Source organism: Papio anubis, chromosome 4 (genome assembly GCF_008728515.1).
Source record: "Papio anubis isolate 15944 chromosome 4, Panubis1.0, whole genome shotgun sequence".
NCBI lineage: Eukaryota > Metazoa > Chordata > Mammalia > Primates > Cercopithecidae > Papio > Papio anubis.
The window spans coordinates 84,344,162-84,360,539 of record NC_044979.1 but is presented as its reverse complement, the minus strand read 5'-3'; the positions used below and the strand labels follow the sequence as shown (position 1 = coordinate 84,360,539).

General features: G+C 35.9%; 1 protein-coding gene across 12 annotated transcripts in view; it reads left to right on the top strand.

Moving 5' to 3' along the window:
- The window catches only part of DGKB (diacylglycerol kinase beta), an 808,853-nt gene that overhangs the window by 770,811 nt on the left and 21,664 nt on the right, over positions 1-16,378 (top strand). For all 12 annotated transcript variants that reach the window (XM_017956905.3, XM_017956903.3, XM_017956902.3 and 9 more), the window contains 2 exons: positions 7,004-7,124; positions 8,285-8,345. In XM_017956905.3, coding sequence (XP_017812394.1) covers positions 7,004-7,124; positions 8,285-8,345 — 182 coding nt within the window. The remainder of the gene's footprint in view (positions 1-7,003; positions 7,125-8,284; positions 8,346-16,378) is intronic.

Genomic DNA, 16,378 nt, shown 5'->3' with positions numbered 1-16,378 from the left:
ATCAGTTCTAGGAGCTTTCTGGAGGAGTCCTTAGGGTTTTCAAGGTAAAAGATCATATCATCAGCAAGCAGTGACAGTTTTACTTCCTCTTTACCAATTTGGATGCTCTTTATTTCTTTCTCTAGTCTGATTGCTCTAGCTAGGACTTCCAGTACTATGTTGAAGAGTAGTGGTGACAGTGGGCATGCTTGTCTTGTTCCAGTTCTCAGAGGAAACGCTTTCAACTTTTCCCCATCAGTATTATGTTGGCTGTAAGTTTTTAATAGATGGCTTTTATTACATTAAGTTATGCCCCTTGTATACCGATTTTGCTGAGCATTTTAATCCTAAAGAGATGCTGGATTTAATCAAATGCTTTTTTTTTTTTTTTTTGCACTTCCTGCCTAGAACTCCCAAGATTATATGCCCTTTGTCTTCCACTACCAGGGTAAGTAGGGAAGGACAATCAGGAGGAGGGCAGGGTTAGGAGTTTTTGAGCTCAAACTCTCCTTGGGTGGGTCTTGCTGCAGCTGCAGCATGGGGAATGGGGTTGAGATTCCCAGGTCACTGGACTTGTGTACCTAGGAGGATTATGGCTGCCTTTGCTGAGTCATGCAGGTTGTCAGGAAAGTGGGAGAAAGCCCACAGTCACAGGCCTCACACAGCTCCCATGCAAACTGAAGGGCTGGTCTAACTCCCACTGTACCCCTACCAACAGCCCCGAGTTAGTTTCCAGGCAGAAGGTATGACGGGCTTGAAAACCCGTCCCCCGTCTGTGAAAGAAAAGGTCTTGGTTCTTCCCCTGTCTGTGGAGTTTGCACACCAGATTTGTGTTCTACACAAATCTGAGTTCTAACCAGGTGGCTTCTCACCCCGTTCAAATTGTTACAAAGTTTAGCTAGAGATTTCCTTCTCCCTGTGGAGTTTTACACCCTGCTCCTCTGGTCACCCTCCCGTTGGATCCCTGCGGTGTGGTGCCAGGCAGGTATGGCCGTTTAGGGGACCCTAGGAGCTCCCAGGGCCTTTCTGCTGCTTCCTCTACCCCTGTATTTGGCTTGGCTCTCCACATTGACTCAGCTCCAGGTAAAGCCGGAAACTTCTCCTGGAAATGGACCATCAGCTTCTCTAGTGGGGGTGTGTGTTGGGGAGAGGAAGATCTCCCTTTCCCACTTCCTCAGTTGGGCCCTCACAGTATTTGGGGGATCTCCCGGGTTCAGCAGGAGCAGTCCACTTCCTTCAGAGGGTCTGTATGTCCTCTCGAGATTGTTGGTTTGTTCTTGCAGTCTGTCGAGCTAAAATTTACAATGCGAGCTGCTCTGTCTGGAGCTACAATCTAGTCCTGCCTCCTGTCCACCATGATGATCCAAGAGAACTGTTAACATTTAATTGGTTAGTTATTACTGTTGTCACAGTAAGTAACATGGAATTTAGAGTCAAGCATATCTATTTAGAAAACCAGATTTTCAATTCTATGTAAAGACTTGAACAAGTGACATAGTTTCCCTGTCAATAAAATGAGGAGAATAATACCTATCTCAAAGAACCGTTGAGAGTCTTAAATGGAAAAATGCCTGTAAATCCCTTAGCAGGGAGCCTGCTCATAGCAGGCACATAGTAGATGTATTAGTCCTCCCCATACAGTTTCTCCTTTATTAATAGACCTACAGTTGGATTGTATGTTCCTTCAGGTGCGAAAAGCCTGCCTTTATGTTTTACGCACTTGTACTCTGAAACACAGTTTATATTAATAAATTTTTGTTAAAACTCTTTCTACCCACCCCCTTTTAAAATTTATGTCTTCTGGGTAGATAAGGAAAAACAGGTGTTTATGCTTGTGAGAAGTATATCTAAATTAAGAATCAATTAGAAATAGATGGACATTTTGAAGACAAATCCTTGAATTATTCACTTTAGTGAATGGGTTTCATATGTTCCTTGGCTTTTTGAAAGTTTATTCTTGGTCCTCAGACATGTTTCATAATGTTGCTAGATAAATGAAACATCACTGGAAGGCATGCTATCTACAAACCTTCAAAAGGTACAACTCCATAGGTAGCCTGGTCTTAACTATGGCCAAATAATGACTCAATAAGTGTCAATATAATTAGCAATTTATGTTTATTTCAAAATGTTCCTGCTGAGTCAATGAGTACCTCCACATGGCCTCCGACAGTGGTGCAGAATGTTGCTGGACACTCTGCACAAAGGGGTTTATCCTATCCTGCTCCAGCCTTTCTCCCCCTTTCTTCAGTACCCACTATATTTTGCGAAATGCTACAACCCACATTCAGTCTGTGTTTGTAATGCATTCTCTTCTGTTCCTTCACATATGGCAGTCTGAAACAATTACATAATGAGACATATTATCAGGGCATAACTGTCAAAAATGAAGACTAAGCTATGAATAAATATTACCCACTTATTAGCTAAGCTGCTCGTGTGTCCTCTAATCTATATGTGCCCCGACTTTCAGATTTACATTCATATCCCTGATTACCTGTGTAACAAATGAATGCAGCACTAATTATGTTCGGAAAGAGATTTATAAAGTTTATAAAGACTTATAAACTTTAAAATGATGAATTCCATTCTAAAGTAAGGTTCCTTACCATTTTTGTGTTGTAGTCTTTTTTGCCAGTCTGGTGAAATCTACTGACTCTTCTCAGACATAATGTTTTAAAATTTATAAAATAAAATATGTAGGCTAAAAAAGGGAGTCAGTTAAATTAAAATACTGTTAAACTTTTGATTTAGAGATATATATGCTTTTCTATGAAAAATTAGATTAAAATACTGTTAGAAATTTTGATTTAGAGATATATATCCTTTCTTATTAACAAACTAAAATCTAGAAGTTCAATAATTATTAAAATTTGACATAATGAATATAAATAACATTTTGAAAAAATACATAAGATAAAAATAAAAAAATTAAATAAAATAAAATTTAATGTATTATTTTATTTTCTAGAGACTATTGTAGATATTTTAGTATTGTGGATAATTAAAATATGTTACCTTTTCTTAAAGTAGGAAATACTGTAACAACTATAATGTGATACGAGTGACAAAGTCACAGGCATTCCTGACTACATTTATGTTTGAAAGAAATGCTTAATTTCAATTACATGTTAGTGAAAATAAAGTTGCATTTTTCCTATTCAGATTCACAGATCATGTATTAAGAATCTTGATCCAATATGACCCAATTTTGATGATTTTATTAAGTTTCTCTCCTCTGAAATACCTTAGATGCTCTGTTTTAAATGTGAAAATACCAAATTGAAAGCTTGTCTTGTCTCTCTTTACTCCCATGGAGGTATTTAAAAAGACATGTAAACTCTTTCAGAAATGTAGTTTGTTTTCCTTCAAAAGCATACTTTATAACATTAAATTGAACAAAAGCAATATCTTCCTCTAGACAGACACAAATGTGTCTCAATATCATGGTGTCAGGATTTCACAGTTCTTGACATATTACTTTTGAAGGTAGAGCTGCTTCCCGCGTGAATCTCCAGGTCTGGTTGCAACTTCTGCCTTCCTATCTATGATTCTTCCTTTTCTCACACTCAAGAAAGCCAACCAGAGGCAATGATTAGGCACACTAATGAATGTTAAACTATTCTACTTTCTTTTGTAATAAAATTATTTGGAAACTTGTGGTGTTCCATGATAAATAACCAATGAATTGTGGCAATGTTCCTAGTACACAAATGTAGTGAAGCTCCCTGGTAGAGAACAGTTGTTCTATGCATGGTTACATACAATGTGGAATTAATGCTGGAACATGATGTCTTTCAGGCCTTAAAAAATAAATTGCCATTTAGCATTTATAGCAGCAGTACTAAAGTGACAACCTTAGTGATCTGAAAGTGTTCATGTTTCTCTAAAGCATAGGTTGGCAAACTTTTCCAAAGGTCCACATAGTAAATATTTTCAGCTTCGTCGACCATATGGTCTCTACTCTGCCTTTGTAGTACAAAAAGAGACATAGACAAGACCTAACCCAGTGAACGTGGCTGTGTTCCAATGAAAACTAATTTATGGGCACTGAAATTTGAATTTTATATAATTTTCAGATGTTATAGTACTTTATTTTTTTTAATATATAAACACCATTCTTAATTTGTTGTGAGCCATACACAAAAGGCAAGGGGCCAGATTTGGTCCATAGGTCATCTTTTGCTCCTCGCACTCTTAAATATGAAGCCAATAGCCAGGTAGCAAACCAATTAAATAGGTTGATCTAGCTGGCTAGGCCATCCCAAGGAGAACTGTTCTTAAAATAACTCTTAGCTAGAATGTGAGGTGAGGAAGTCTGATGTTCCAAAGGATACCACATATAGAAACAGAATTCAAAAAAAAAAAAAAAAAAGAAAAGAAAAGAAACAGAATTCAAAATTGCATAGATAGAAACTCTCTCTGTCTGAAATCAATCAGGATCCTGATCTCAAAGATAACATGTAGGGGCATCAATTGTATACAGACAGATTGCAGATTGTGCTGTATCAAAAAACGTGGAAGTGTTATGGGAGCAAATTTGTACAACACAAATTCAGAGTTTCGTTTTGTCTTTATTTTCTCTCCCTGAATGCCTAATTAAAAGGAGTATGGTATTTATTTGCCTTTGCTAGAGTTAGTAAACATGGCACTATTAATATAAAATTATTTGTGTTAGCGAGAACATGAAAGTTTAAAAGGCTTGGTCTTCTACATCTATGAGAAATATCTTTATTACTGATTATTAACAACAGAATTGATTTTCAAGGCATTTTTGCAAGCAGAAAAACAAAGACAAATTAAAGAAAAAAATCAGAAGGAGGGTGGTAGACAGTAGCAATATGGTGTGGGTGTAGACAGATCCCTGTGATTCATGAAAAAGTTAGGGCTCACAGATTAACTCTGTCTTGAGAACGTGTTTCATTTCTTATAGAATGGTTCCCATCAACCAGTTTCAGATCATTGCGGAAATTAACACAGAACTCTACCTATTTAGAAATCAGGCTGTGCAAAATCTACAATACTAAATGTGAACTCCAATCCTGTGGTGGTGATCATCGTGGTGGTAGTTGTTGTTTTATAAATATCAGCAGGCACACATCTGGGACTTTAGTGCTTGCCACAATGTCGTTTTCTGGTTGACATATATCTAAGAAATGCGTATATTAACACCCAGGCTATAGAGCCAAGCACATTTTAGTGCCGGCTACAGCTGAAAGAATATGTTTCCATTCCTTGTCCATCTGTTCTTGGCAACATGAATTTAAACTAGAAACACAGAATAAGTTTCATGAGAAATATGTCTAAATGGGGTTTAGAACAGCAAGGTGGAAGCTATAAGTTAACATTTGATTTTGTAGCTAAAATATTGTTTTTACTTGGAGTAATCTCATGCTACAGCTACAGCTTAAAGTTAAAAATAATGGATTTTTATTATTCACTTAAAAGTTTGGTGGCTTGGTCTCATATTCTTTTTAAAGCGCTTTTATTAAATTTGCCTATGATCCTGGGCTTTGAGATTGCAAAGCACTATTTGCTGCCACACAGTTGAACTACACTGAAAATAAATCATTAGCATCTCTAAACTCTATGCTAAAATTGAGTTATTAGAGAGGAGTGAGCACTTTGTGTACAAAGTGGATTCCATGCAAAACACATTTGCTTGTTTTTCTATGAGTCCAACCTCAAATATGACCAACTATTACGTGGCTATCTTGTATAATAATCATGCCTCCCACTGTATTCCACCCCTCTAGTTTTTCTGCTACTAAACAATATAAAATTATGTATTTACATTTGAAAATATACAAAAACACATAAGAATATTAAAATGGAAAAGAACCATATATGTGCACCTAGACTTTGGCCTGCAAATCAAGGGTCTCAGGACTCTGAGTTAAATAGGTGAGCAGAAGGGCTGTCACTGAGTCTTGGGACAGGACTGTCTGGGATTCCACTGATGTGAGTTCAACTTCTGATTTCCGGCTGAATGCAAATATTCAGATTGGAAAGGAATCTTGAAGCTCACACAGTCCGACCTCCACCTTTATGTTAAGATGATTTCTAAAATTTTATAAAGTCTGCCCTTTTCATATGATTGACTTATCAAATGTAGCACAGTGCATCAAAGCAATAGGGTTCACATTTTGGCTCTGTCACTTTCTAGGTATATGAGTATGAATAGTTATTAACTTCTCCAATGTTTGGCTTCTCTATCTGTAAATGGGGAGAATCACATTTATCTTAAATTGGTCTGGAGCAGGAGCAAATGAGATAATATAATTAGTCCTAGTAAATACTCAACAAGCAATAACTCTTACTATTAGCACTTTTCTAATGTCCTCTGCTAAAGAAAAAAAAATTAATAATAATGATTGCATGGGACTAATTATCTAGTATACTACCAAACAGTATTTTGGTAGAATATTCCTTAATATCGGAAAAACATTTCACAAAACTACTATTGTTTCTTGAACTTCTGTACAGTTACCTATTACTGTGGACAAGTTAACTCAAAGATTTAGGGACTCCATCTTCTAATGTATAAAATAAGAAGCTTCAACTCCATGATCTCTAAGGTCTCTTGTTCGAGTAATTTAACAAAATCATGTTTGACAGCATATCCTCATATTTTATTTATAGTGTTGAAATGTGTATTTGCTGCCAAATGTCTGATGTGGGATGTATAAATGGTCCTTATATACATGTGGAATAACATTAAGTTTGTTGATGTTAAAAACTACTGGGTTTTTTTTTTTTTTTTTAGTATTATTTGGCTCAGAATCTGTGTTTCCCATTTTGTTTTAGAATAAGCTGACAGTAAATCATTTCCCACAGAACCTCAAGGTTTAGTTAAACTGAGAGTTATAAAAGTAGGCCATCTTTTTATTACTTTAAGTTTCTAAGACAAGTTTACTTTGTGAAGTGGCTGTTATTTTTTTTAAATCTCCATAATATCAAATGGCATTATATCGTGGATATATGTATACACATTGTAACTTAAAAGGCATCTACTTTCTTTCAGATCTCAGTGACCAGCTGCTGGAGGTGGTCGGCTTGGAAGGAGCCATGGAGATGGGGCAAATATACACAGGCCTGAAAAGTGCTGGCCGGCGGCTGGCTCAATGCTCCTGTGTGGTCATCAGGTAGTTCTCCTTCTGTAATTGACAAAGGCGTTTGATATGGCATAGCCTCAAACTAATTAAAAGTATGCAGAACTCTCATAGTAACATTGTCGTCTTTGGGTTCCAAATGATCAGTGACTAATACGAATATATTTCAGAATAAATGGACATAGGCAGATTGTATAAAATATTGGTTAGCTATTACTTATCTGGTTTGTTGGAATCTGATTCTCCCTTGTTGACTACCATGGACACATTGATGCACGAATTCAAACATACAAATTTTATGGTTGATACTCATATTAGTCTACTGAAGCACCAATGTATTTACTGGGCAAATTATCTAATGAAAATAATGACAAGACACCATTGACTTAAATTCTTTCAAGGATTAAAGTGCTACATTAAGATTTTATGTATGTTTTAAATTTTAACTTTTTCAAGCATTTTTTTCCCCAAAATTTCACTTGCAGGAAAAAAAAAAAAAAAAAAGAGAGATCTTTTATTTTATTTTATTTTTTGAGACAGAGTTTCACTCTTGTTGCCCAGGCTAAAGTGTGGTGGCACGATCATGGCTCACTGCAACCCCCACCTTCCAGTTTCAAGGATTCTTCTGCTTCATCCTGCCACATAGCTGGGATTACAGGCACCCGCCACCACACCTGGCTAATTTTTGTATTTTTAGTAGAGATGGGGTTTCATCATGTTGGTCAGGCTGGTTTCAAACTCCTGACCTCGTGATCTGCCCAGGTGAAACCACGGATTGTAGCACAGACATAATTGATGTTATTTATCTGAAAGTATTAGTGCTAGAAAATCTGAGACATCAAACACCTTTCTCCCAGTTTGCAATGTGGGGTTATAAAAACAAGGAATCTCTTTTGGCTGTAGAAATTCTGATCGTGTCATTAAACATAAACCCTGAAATTTTTCTTTTGGCATCCAGAATTTTCTTTTAATATCATTACATTTAGCAGGAAACCCATAATATTCCTGTGACTAAGGTACTTTTCAGGGGATTTATTAATAGTGGAGAGTTGAAGCTCCTTTCATAGGAGATAAATTTAGAGCCCAACTATTACCATATTTGCCTTCCCTGGTCTCATCATCTTATATCTCACATATAGTCTGTAATATAAAGTATTTCTTTGCTATACTTAAAATGAAATATTTTCCCCCAGGACTAGCAAGTCTCTGCCAATGCAAATTGATGGGGAGCCATGGATGCAGACCCCATGCACAGTGAGTACAGAATAGTTGATATGCTATGTCAATCTCAGTTTTGCTTTCCTCTTTGACTAATTACAATAACTGATTTTTGTCTTTATGTCTTTTCAACTTATCACCAAATAGTCTTTTTGTTGTTGTTATTATTTTTGTGTCAGAGCCACTGCATTTAGGTTTTAGACATTATATACCCTTGGCAATGATTTAGCTCTTGAATGTTTGTGTTAGCCTAAGTATAAATAGATCTTTTACATAGATCAATTATAAAGCATCAATCAATTATAAACTCTAGAGCCAAACAAAATATTAATAAAGGTTTCTCTTAAACATTTTTGTGTTTATTTCAGAGCATGTTATGAGAATATTATTTATGAGAACTGCAAACATAAGCTTACATGTGAATTTATTTCTCAGCTGTTCTATTGCCTCCATTTGGGGGATTTGAGGGCTTTCTTCTCCATAAGAAAAAAATTTCTCTCCAGTTTCTACCATAGTTGTATTTTCCAGATTGAGATATTAGTTAAGTCAGACATTTCGCCCCGCTCAAAAAAATTCAGTTTTCATTTGCATAGTGAATATTTTATTGCATTTCAAAAACAGGCTAGGAACTGCTTTTGGCACTGGGAGTAGAAACATGAACAAGACCAACAATGTAATTTCCTTCAAGTTTCTTACATTCCAATAATAGGGGACCAGATAAATAAACAAATATTTGATAAATATAACTTCAGACTGCAAGAGTTATTAAAAAATAAGGTGAAATGATGAAGAGAAACTGGATTAGGTGTGGAGAATACTACTTGATATAAGGGAGACCTCCTTGAAAGGACACAGCCGAAAGCTCAGTATAAAATACAAAAAAAAAAAAAAAATTAGCTGGACTTGGTGGCGCACACTTGTAGTCCCAGCTACTCAGGAGGCTGAGGCAGGAGAATCACTTGAACCCAGGAGGCGGAGGTTGCAGTGAGCTGAGATCATGCCACTGCACTTCAGACTGGGTGACAGAGTGAAATTCCATCTAAAAAAAAAAAAAAAAAAAAAGACACTAAGGAGGGTGGTGTGACCAAAGCTTCTAGAATTAGGGGAGAATGGTAAGAGGCTAAGTAGAAAAGGTAGACAGAGAACAAACCATGTAGAAAAAATGATGGTAAAGAGCTAAATTTTGATTCTAAGTACAATAGGAAACTACTGAAAACTTTAAGCATCATCTGATTTACATGTTTTTAAGTTCACATTGGCTGCTCTGTGGAGGATTGATTGTACTGAGCAGCAACTGAGAGATGGATCTATGCTAGTACTCTGGGCTTGGGCAAGGATGGCAGCAGGGAAGTAAAATGAAAGTGGATGAATTTAAGCTATATTCCAGAATTAGAATAGGAAAAATTTATTAATGAGTTCCTGGGGATGCAGGAGGTGGAGGAAAGGGCTGAATTGAAGTTAACTCTTACCTAAGTATGATAGTGTCATTTACTGAGTAGTTAAAGTTCAGAGAGAAACTGGCTAGAGGGCAACAGGGGAAGATCTTAATCTTGCACAAGCATTGTGTTGAATGCTTGTGTTATATGTGAGTATTTATTAAATATTCACTTAACTCTAAATAATAAAACCATCATTTTTTTAGATGGAGAAAATACAAGTCCTGGGAGGTTAAATAGCATCATCAAGGTCAGGTATGAAGTAGATATGGAAGTAAAATCCAAGACTCTTTAATTAAAGCCCATTCTCTCAACCACTAGTGTAAACAACTTTAGCTGCAGATTTCAAACAGCACAGATTAGCATGTAAGAAGGAATTTTTCATTTTGCCTTTGTAATGGTTTTACTCTAAAGCTATTGACTCAAACTTTGTGTATAACACATAAACATAACTTCTTGTTTGTTTCTGGTGTATTCCTTTAGCTACCTGAACACTTCATCTTTTTCCTCGCTTCACCAGTATGTGTACATATACATCTTTTTTGTAATCATTCACTCTCCAAATGGCACTTCTAAATTCACATTATTCTATTCACATGGATGCTTAAAATGTGAATAGAATGAAGAATAGAGTGTGAATAGAGTGAAGGTGATCATTAACATCATTAATGATGGTGATGGTTATAGTGATGATAAAGGTGGTAGTGATGGTGGTGATGGTATTGCAGGGGTGGTGATGGTTATGATGGTGGTGGGGGTAGTAGTGGCTATTGTAATGATGGAAATAGTGGTAAAACTTGTGGTGATGGTGGTGATGGTAGTTGCAATGGTGGTGGTTGTGATGCAAGATAGTAGTGGTTGGTAGTGGTGTTGTTTTTAATGAAAAGTCACTTTTCATCAGCCTTGGTAACAAAAGAATAAGTAAATCAAAGAAAATAAAATCAACTAGCTTCCATGAATACTCTTTGCATTATTTTGGACTCTTCTCAGGAGAAGAGGCGTTTAGCCTCTTCTTATGCCATGTTTTGAACCAAGAAGCGGTCACAGCTATGATAATATCTAATATTTATTAAGTCCTTAGAATGTCCTGTACATACAGTTGGAGACACTTGACCCATGTTGATGCATTTAATCTTCACAAAACTTCTATGGTTAGCCTTGTTTTATGGATGAAATAACTGAGGAAGACAAAGGTTAAATAGTTCATCTAATTCTACACAGTTAATAAACAGCAGAGTAGAAATAGAAACCCAGGTAGTCTGGCTCTAGCATCTGCATGCTTCATTGCTGCTCCTCATTGTGAAGTTCAACACGAAATGGCCCCAGTGCATGCTGGAGATCTCCATCCAGAGTGTGTGACCTTTGGTAAATGACGGACTACCTTTCTCTCTGACTAACTTTCAAGCTTCTCCCGCTTGAAAATCTCTGCCTATTGAAATTTAATTAATGTGCTAGAATAATTTAAGCTTGTTTAACACAAGTATTTTTAACACTACTTTTGTTAATTTTTATTTCAATAAGTAATAAGACATTCATTTCACCTGTTAACTATCATGATTTACAATTGTTAAATTAATAATAATTTTATGTAACTTACATTGAATGTTCTTCCCTTGTAAACTCACTTATTCATTTAAAACATTTATTGCAGCTTATAGTAGACCAAGAATCATAATAGACTATGGCTCATTATTGTGATTTTACATTCTGGCATACTCTACTTTTCCTAGAGCCACATGGGGTTCTGAACTTTAAATTTCACTGTAATTGAAGAGAATATTTAGTATTCATAACATTGGTATGGTTAACTATGGAGCGGTTTTGCTTCAATTGAATAACCCAATATTTTTCTTACAGAACATAAGAATGCTGCAATGTTAAAATTCTCTGCTGAATTTAAATATCTGTAAGCTGATATTCAATTTATGAAGGAATTGCTCTAGACATAATTTTAGAGGAGAACAGAAGTTCTGTTTTTTCTTTAAGTAGAATATATAAAATAGAAATATCAATTAATGCTTTCTTAAAAATCAAGATAATACAAGTTTTGGAGTTGGTGGGTAGTGATGATGACACAACAATATGATTGTACTTGGTGCCATTGAACTGCACGCTTAAAAATGTAAGTTAAAATGGTGAATTTTATGTTGTGTATATTTTGCCACAATAAAAAAGTAACTGAGAAAAAAATTAGTGTAAGATTTATTTATACATTTCACTGATTGAGTTCAAAGATCAGGAAAAGAAAAAAACTGAAGAGTTTAATACTAACTCTTCAAATATGCACTTGGTAATTATTTTTAGGACCATCTAGATTCTGTGTCACTGTAAAGCCATCAACATAAATTTTAAGTGCTCCTGTATTCATTGTTTTGTAATAGTCACTGAGTTGACACAATTATTTTACCCATATAACTATTGCTTGTGATAATAAGCATATCAAACGGAAGACAATATTAATTCTAGAAGAGTGTATATTGAAAATCGTTTTAGAAGAGCTGTCTTTAGGCCAGACTCCAGAGCCTATTTTATTCTTTCTTCTTCCTCCCCCATCCTTCCTCCTGAGCACATAGAACATATGATTCTATAGTCAATATGTTCTTATAAAGGGAAGAAGAAAGAGAAGCTTGGGGTGGAGGCTAGAGGGAATAGAGTGGTAGGATAGGAGAGGACATAGACTAGGGAAGATTTTATTTTCTATCTGTACAACCAGCACCCCTTCACTACCCATTTATTTTAAGTGATACACGACCAGTAAAGTTTAAGTGAGAAGCGACTATTCAAAGTCTCAGGAACCTCAAATTTATTACAACTAAAATGAACTCATCATTTGCCTCCCGACATCTTTCCTTCCCTAAATGAGGCCTTCTCATGTCCTAGATCTGCGATTCTTCCCTATATCATACTGAGATAGTGAAACCATTGAAACACCTGGTGTTTCCTAAGCTAGAAATCTGAAAGTCATCCTGTACTTCTCTCTATACCCTCAAATCCAATTTACATGTCCATATAATGATATGACCTATTTCTGGAATCTTTTCCTTTCTTTCTCTCCCTACTAACCACTGTCTTAGATTTATTTGGTCCAATTCATTTCTCTCTCATTCCTGGCAAAATCACATCAGTATTTCCCCATCTCAATTTTTGTTCCAATTAAGTCCATGCTTCACATTTCTATCAGAATGGTCACTATAAAATATGAATCTCACCGTGGCACTCTTCTACTTAAAATATCCTTTAGTTACTTTCTGTCTGATAAAATGTAGTTGAGTGAGGATTCCTGTTTTACCAACATAATCTCTTACTTTTTAAAAAGTCTTTTCTTTTTGTCCAAACAAATGTTTCCTCTTCTTTAGTTTGGTAACCAACTCATATTTTGAGACTCATTCCTTGCTGTCCCTCCTCTATAAATCCTTCCCTGAGCATGACCCCTCCTTCCACTTCTCCACTCCTTTTTCTCCAAATAGCCTAAAAGCTCAGCTTCAGTGTTTCACAGTTTTATCAAAACAATAACAACATTACGTTGGAATTCTCAGTTATATGTCCAGCTCCTTTTAGACACAAGTTTACTGAGGTCATGGACCATGATTTGGATCATCTTGGTAGCCCCGGAGCATAGCACTGTGCCTCACACATAATTATATTGCCAATACCAAATGCACTTTGAATTTGCAAATTTCTGAAATACTTCTTGGGGTAGTATAGCATTTTTTAAAAGTGTTTTTCTACTAAATCTTCTTTCACTGAACATAATGTAGGTTGGCTAGCAATTCATTCACATATTTTTATATATAAATACATGTAAAAGTTATTTTGAGTTATCTTTATTCATTATATTCTCAAAGCAAAGAATTTGAATGTATCAGAGAAGAAATTCTTTCTCAATCTCAAAAGATTTAATCTTTCTATTTCCTGTATGGTATGATGAAACTTCTTTGGGCCACTTCCCGCTGGATTATCAATTATATATTGCTTTTGCACATTCAAAAAGCTGCATTCTGTTAATTATTTGAAATATTAATAGGCATGTATTATTACTCATGACACATTTATGAAAAGTAATGCCAAAAAGATTTTAATGCAAAATTACTCTGGATTTTTTGTTTATGATGAAGACAGAAAAAACTCCTGAAACTTCCTTCCATGTGATAGAGAACGGAAAGGAAATCATGAACGGATTACACATTAAATAGTGAAATGATCACAGGTAGACTAAGAAGACTCTACAGAGTGATAGCTGAGGACACGGCAACTTCTAGAAAACATTTATGTATGTCTTAACCCCTCTTTGCCTTTTTCTGTACCTTCCCTGGCATAATACCTCTTCAGATCTTAAACCTGTTTGCTCAATCTTAGCTTACAACTACTTTCAATGTGCAATTGAGCCCTAACCTGGTGTGGGACCAATACCCACCAAGCCTGATAGTCTTGCTGCCTTAGGTACGATCCTTTCAAATCCTGGGTACCCTATGAGCACCTGCCTCCTGCTGCCCAGATTTCTACTGTGTGACCCATTCCATGAGATGCTATTTTCTGACTTGACTGCCAGTTCCCCTCCCTGGCACTAGTTAGTGACTTGGACACTAACTACTTGCTTTGCCTTTATTTGCATCCTCTACTAGGAAGACTTGGTCCTTTTTCTATTGCCCTAGCCACTGCAGTTATCTAGACTTCATTTTGACATTTGTTTTCACATATTCCACCATAACTTTAAAATACAAATTATTTAAAAAGAAAAACAGTATTCTGGAGCTTATTACATTTTTTATTTATGTGGTTGTTTTTTCAGTTTGTTAAAATGATCATAATACTAAAGTGTTAGTTACTGTTTAATCACTTGCTAAATACGCAATAGTCTCAGGCCATTAAGATATAAAGTAAAAGGTTGCATAAATTTAAGTTTTTCAAGACCCAGCAAGTTAGTATCAGCTAGACAAAGGTTGCTGGATTTTTCAAGACATGAGAACAGCCTGGAAATATTTGGAGTAAAACCCTGGTGACAATGCCTAGATATAACATTTACCTTGCTTACCATGTACAAGTTTCTGTTGTATGGGTACATGTTTATTACTTATTTAATCCCCATAGCAACCCTAAGATGTCAGTAAAGTTATTATAATCCCCATATTAATAATTTAAGAAAAACCTAAAGCCAGAGAAGTCAAGTAACTTTCCCAAAGCCACACAGCAAAAGGCAGAAATAGGCCATTGGGTTTTATTATCTTAATTATGATGCTTTGCTACCTCACTCAGTCACTCTTCAGAGGCTTAATGGTTTTTTGTTTGTTTGTTTGTTTGTTTTGTTTTGTTTTGTTTTTTTTAAGATGGAGTTTCTTTCTTGTTGCCCAGGCTAGAGTGCAATGGTGCGATCTCGGCTCACCGCAACCTCCACCTCCTGGGTTCAAGGGATTCTCCTGCCTCAGTCTCCCAAGTAGCTGGGATTACAGGCATGTGCCACCACGCCTGGCTAGTTTTGCATTTTTAGTGGAGACGGGGTTTCTCCATGTTGGTCAGGCTGGTCTTGAACTCCTAATCTCAGGTGATCCACCCACCTCGGCTGCCCAAAATGCTGGGATTACAGGTGTGAGCCACGGCACCCAGCTGCCTTAATGTAATTCTAATACTAATAATCAATTACAACTCTATCATTGAAAATAGAAAATCCCTTTTCATCTTATTTATATTATTTATTTTTATGTAATGCATATTTTGCTTTCCAGTGCAGCCAAAGCTATCCATCATATTGTTGCCAGAATTACTGCTGACCAACACAGCTATGATGATCTTACTCCCTTGATCTCAAAGTTCAATGCCTCCTCGTTTTACATAGAAAAAAGTTCAGAATCTTTGTCATGACATTAAATTATTTTCCCAAGGCCGGCCACAGACTGCCATGCCTCATAGGAACCATTTCCCAGAGGTTTACCATGCATAGTACTTCCTTTTTTGCCTCAAATCCTTACCCTCTATTTTGTGCTTTAGAAATAGATTAATTCTTCTGGTCTCCAGGCAGGCTACCTCCAAATCTGAGGCTTCTTCCAGTAGTTATCTAGGACCCATGGTTTGCATTTCTTTCATCTAGTCTTACCTATGGTTTATTAATTTCATATACTTAATTTTTCCCTTTTACTCAGATTGCCTGAATTAATTATTCTGTCCTATTGGGATATATGTATTTTTATAAGTTACTTCAAAATCTTTCTGGAAGGCAATGAGATATAAATACATGCATACTAAAAATAAAATAAAATCTCTTCCTTCAATGCCAAGCTTAGAAGCAATTTCCTCATAAAGCCTTTTTAACTTCCCATCTGTCAGAAATATTTGCCTGATCCTTTGTACTCCTGTGACTCTGTTGATATCTTCTTAACAGCATTCCAATTCACAGACTTGTATTTCGGCTACGCATGCCTGCGTCCAGCTCTTCTGACTTAATTGTAAGCGTTTTTAAATTTCATCTTTAATTCCCCTTCATACTTTGCAAATGTCTTTTTACATAGTGCAATTTCTGATAAGAAATTCATAGTCGTTTGAATCATTGCTTCGCAATATGTAATACGTCATTTTTCTTAGGCTGCTTTCAAGATTTTTTTCTTTGTCTTTAGTTTTCAGCAGTTTGACTTTGATGAGTCT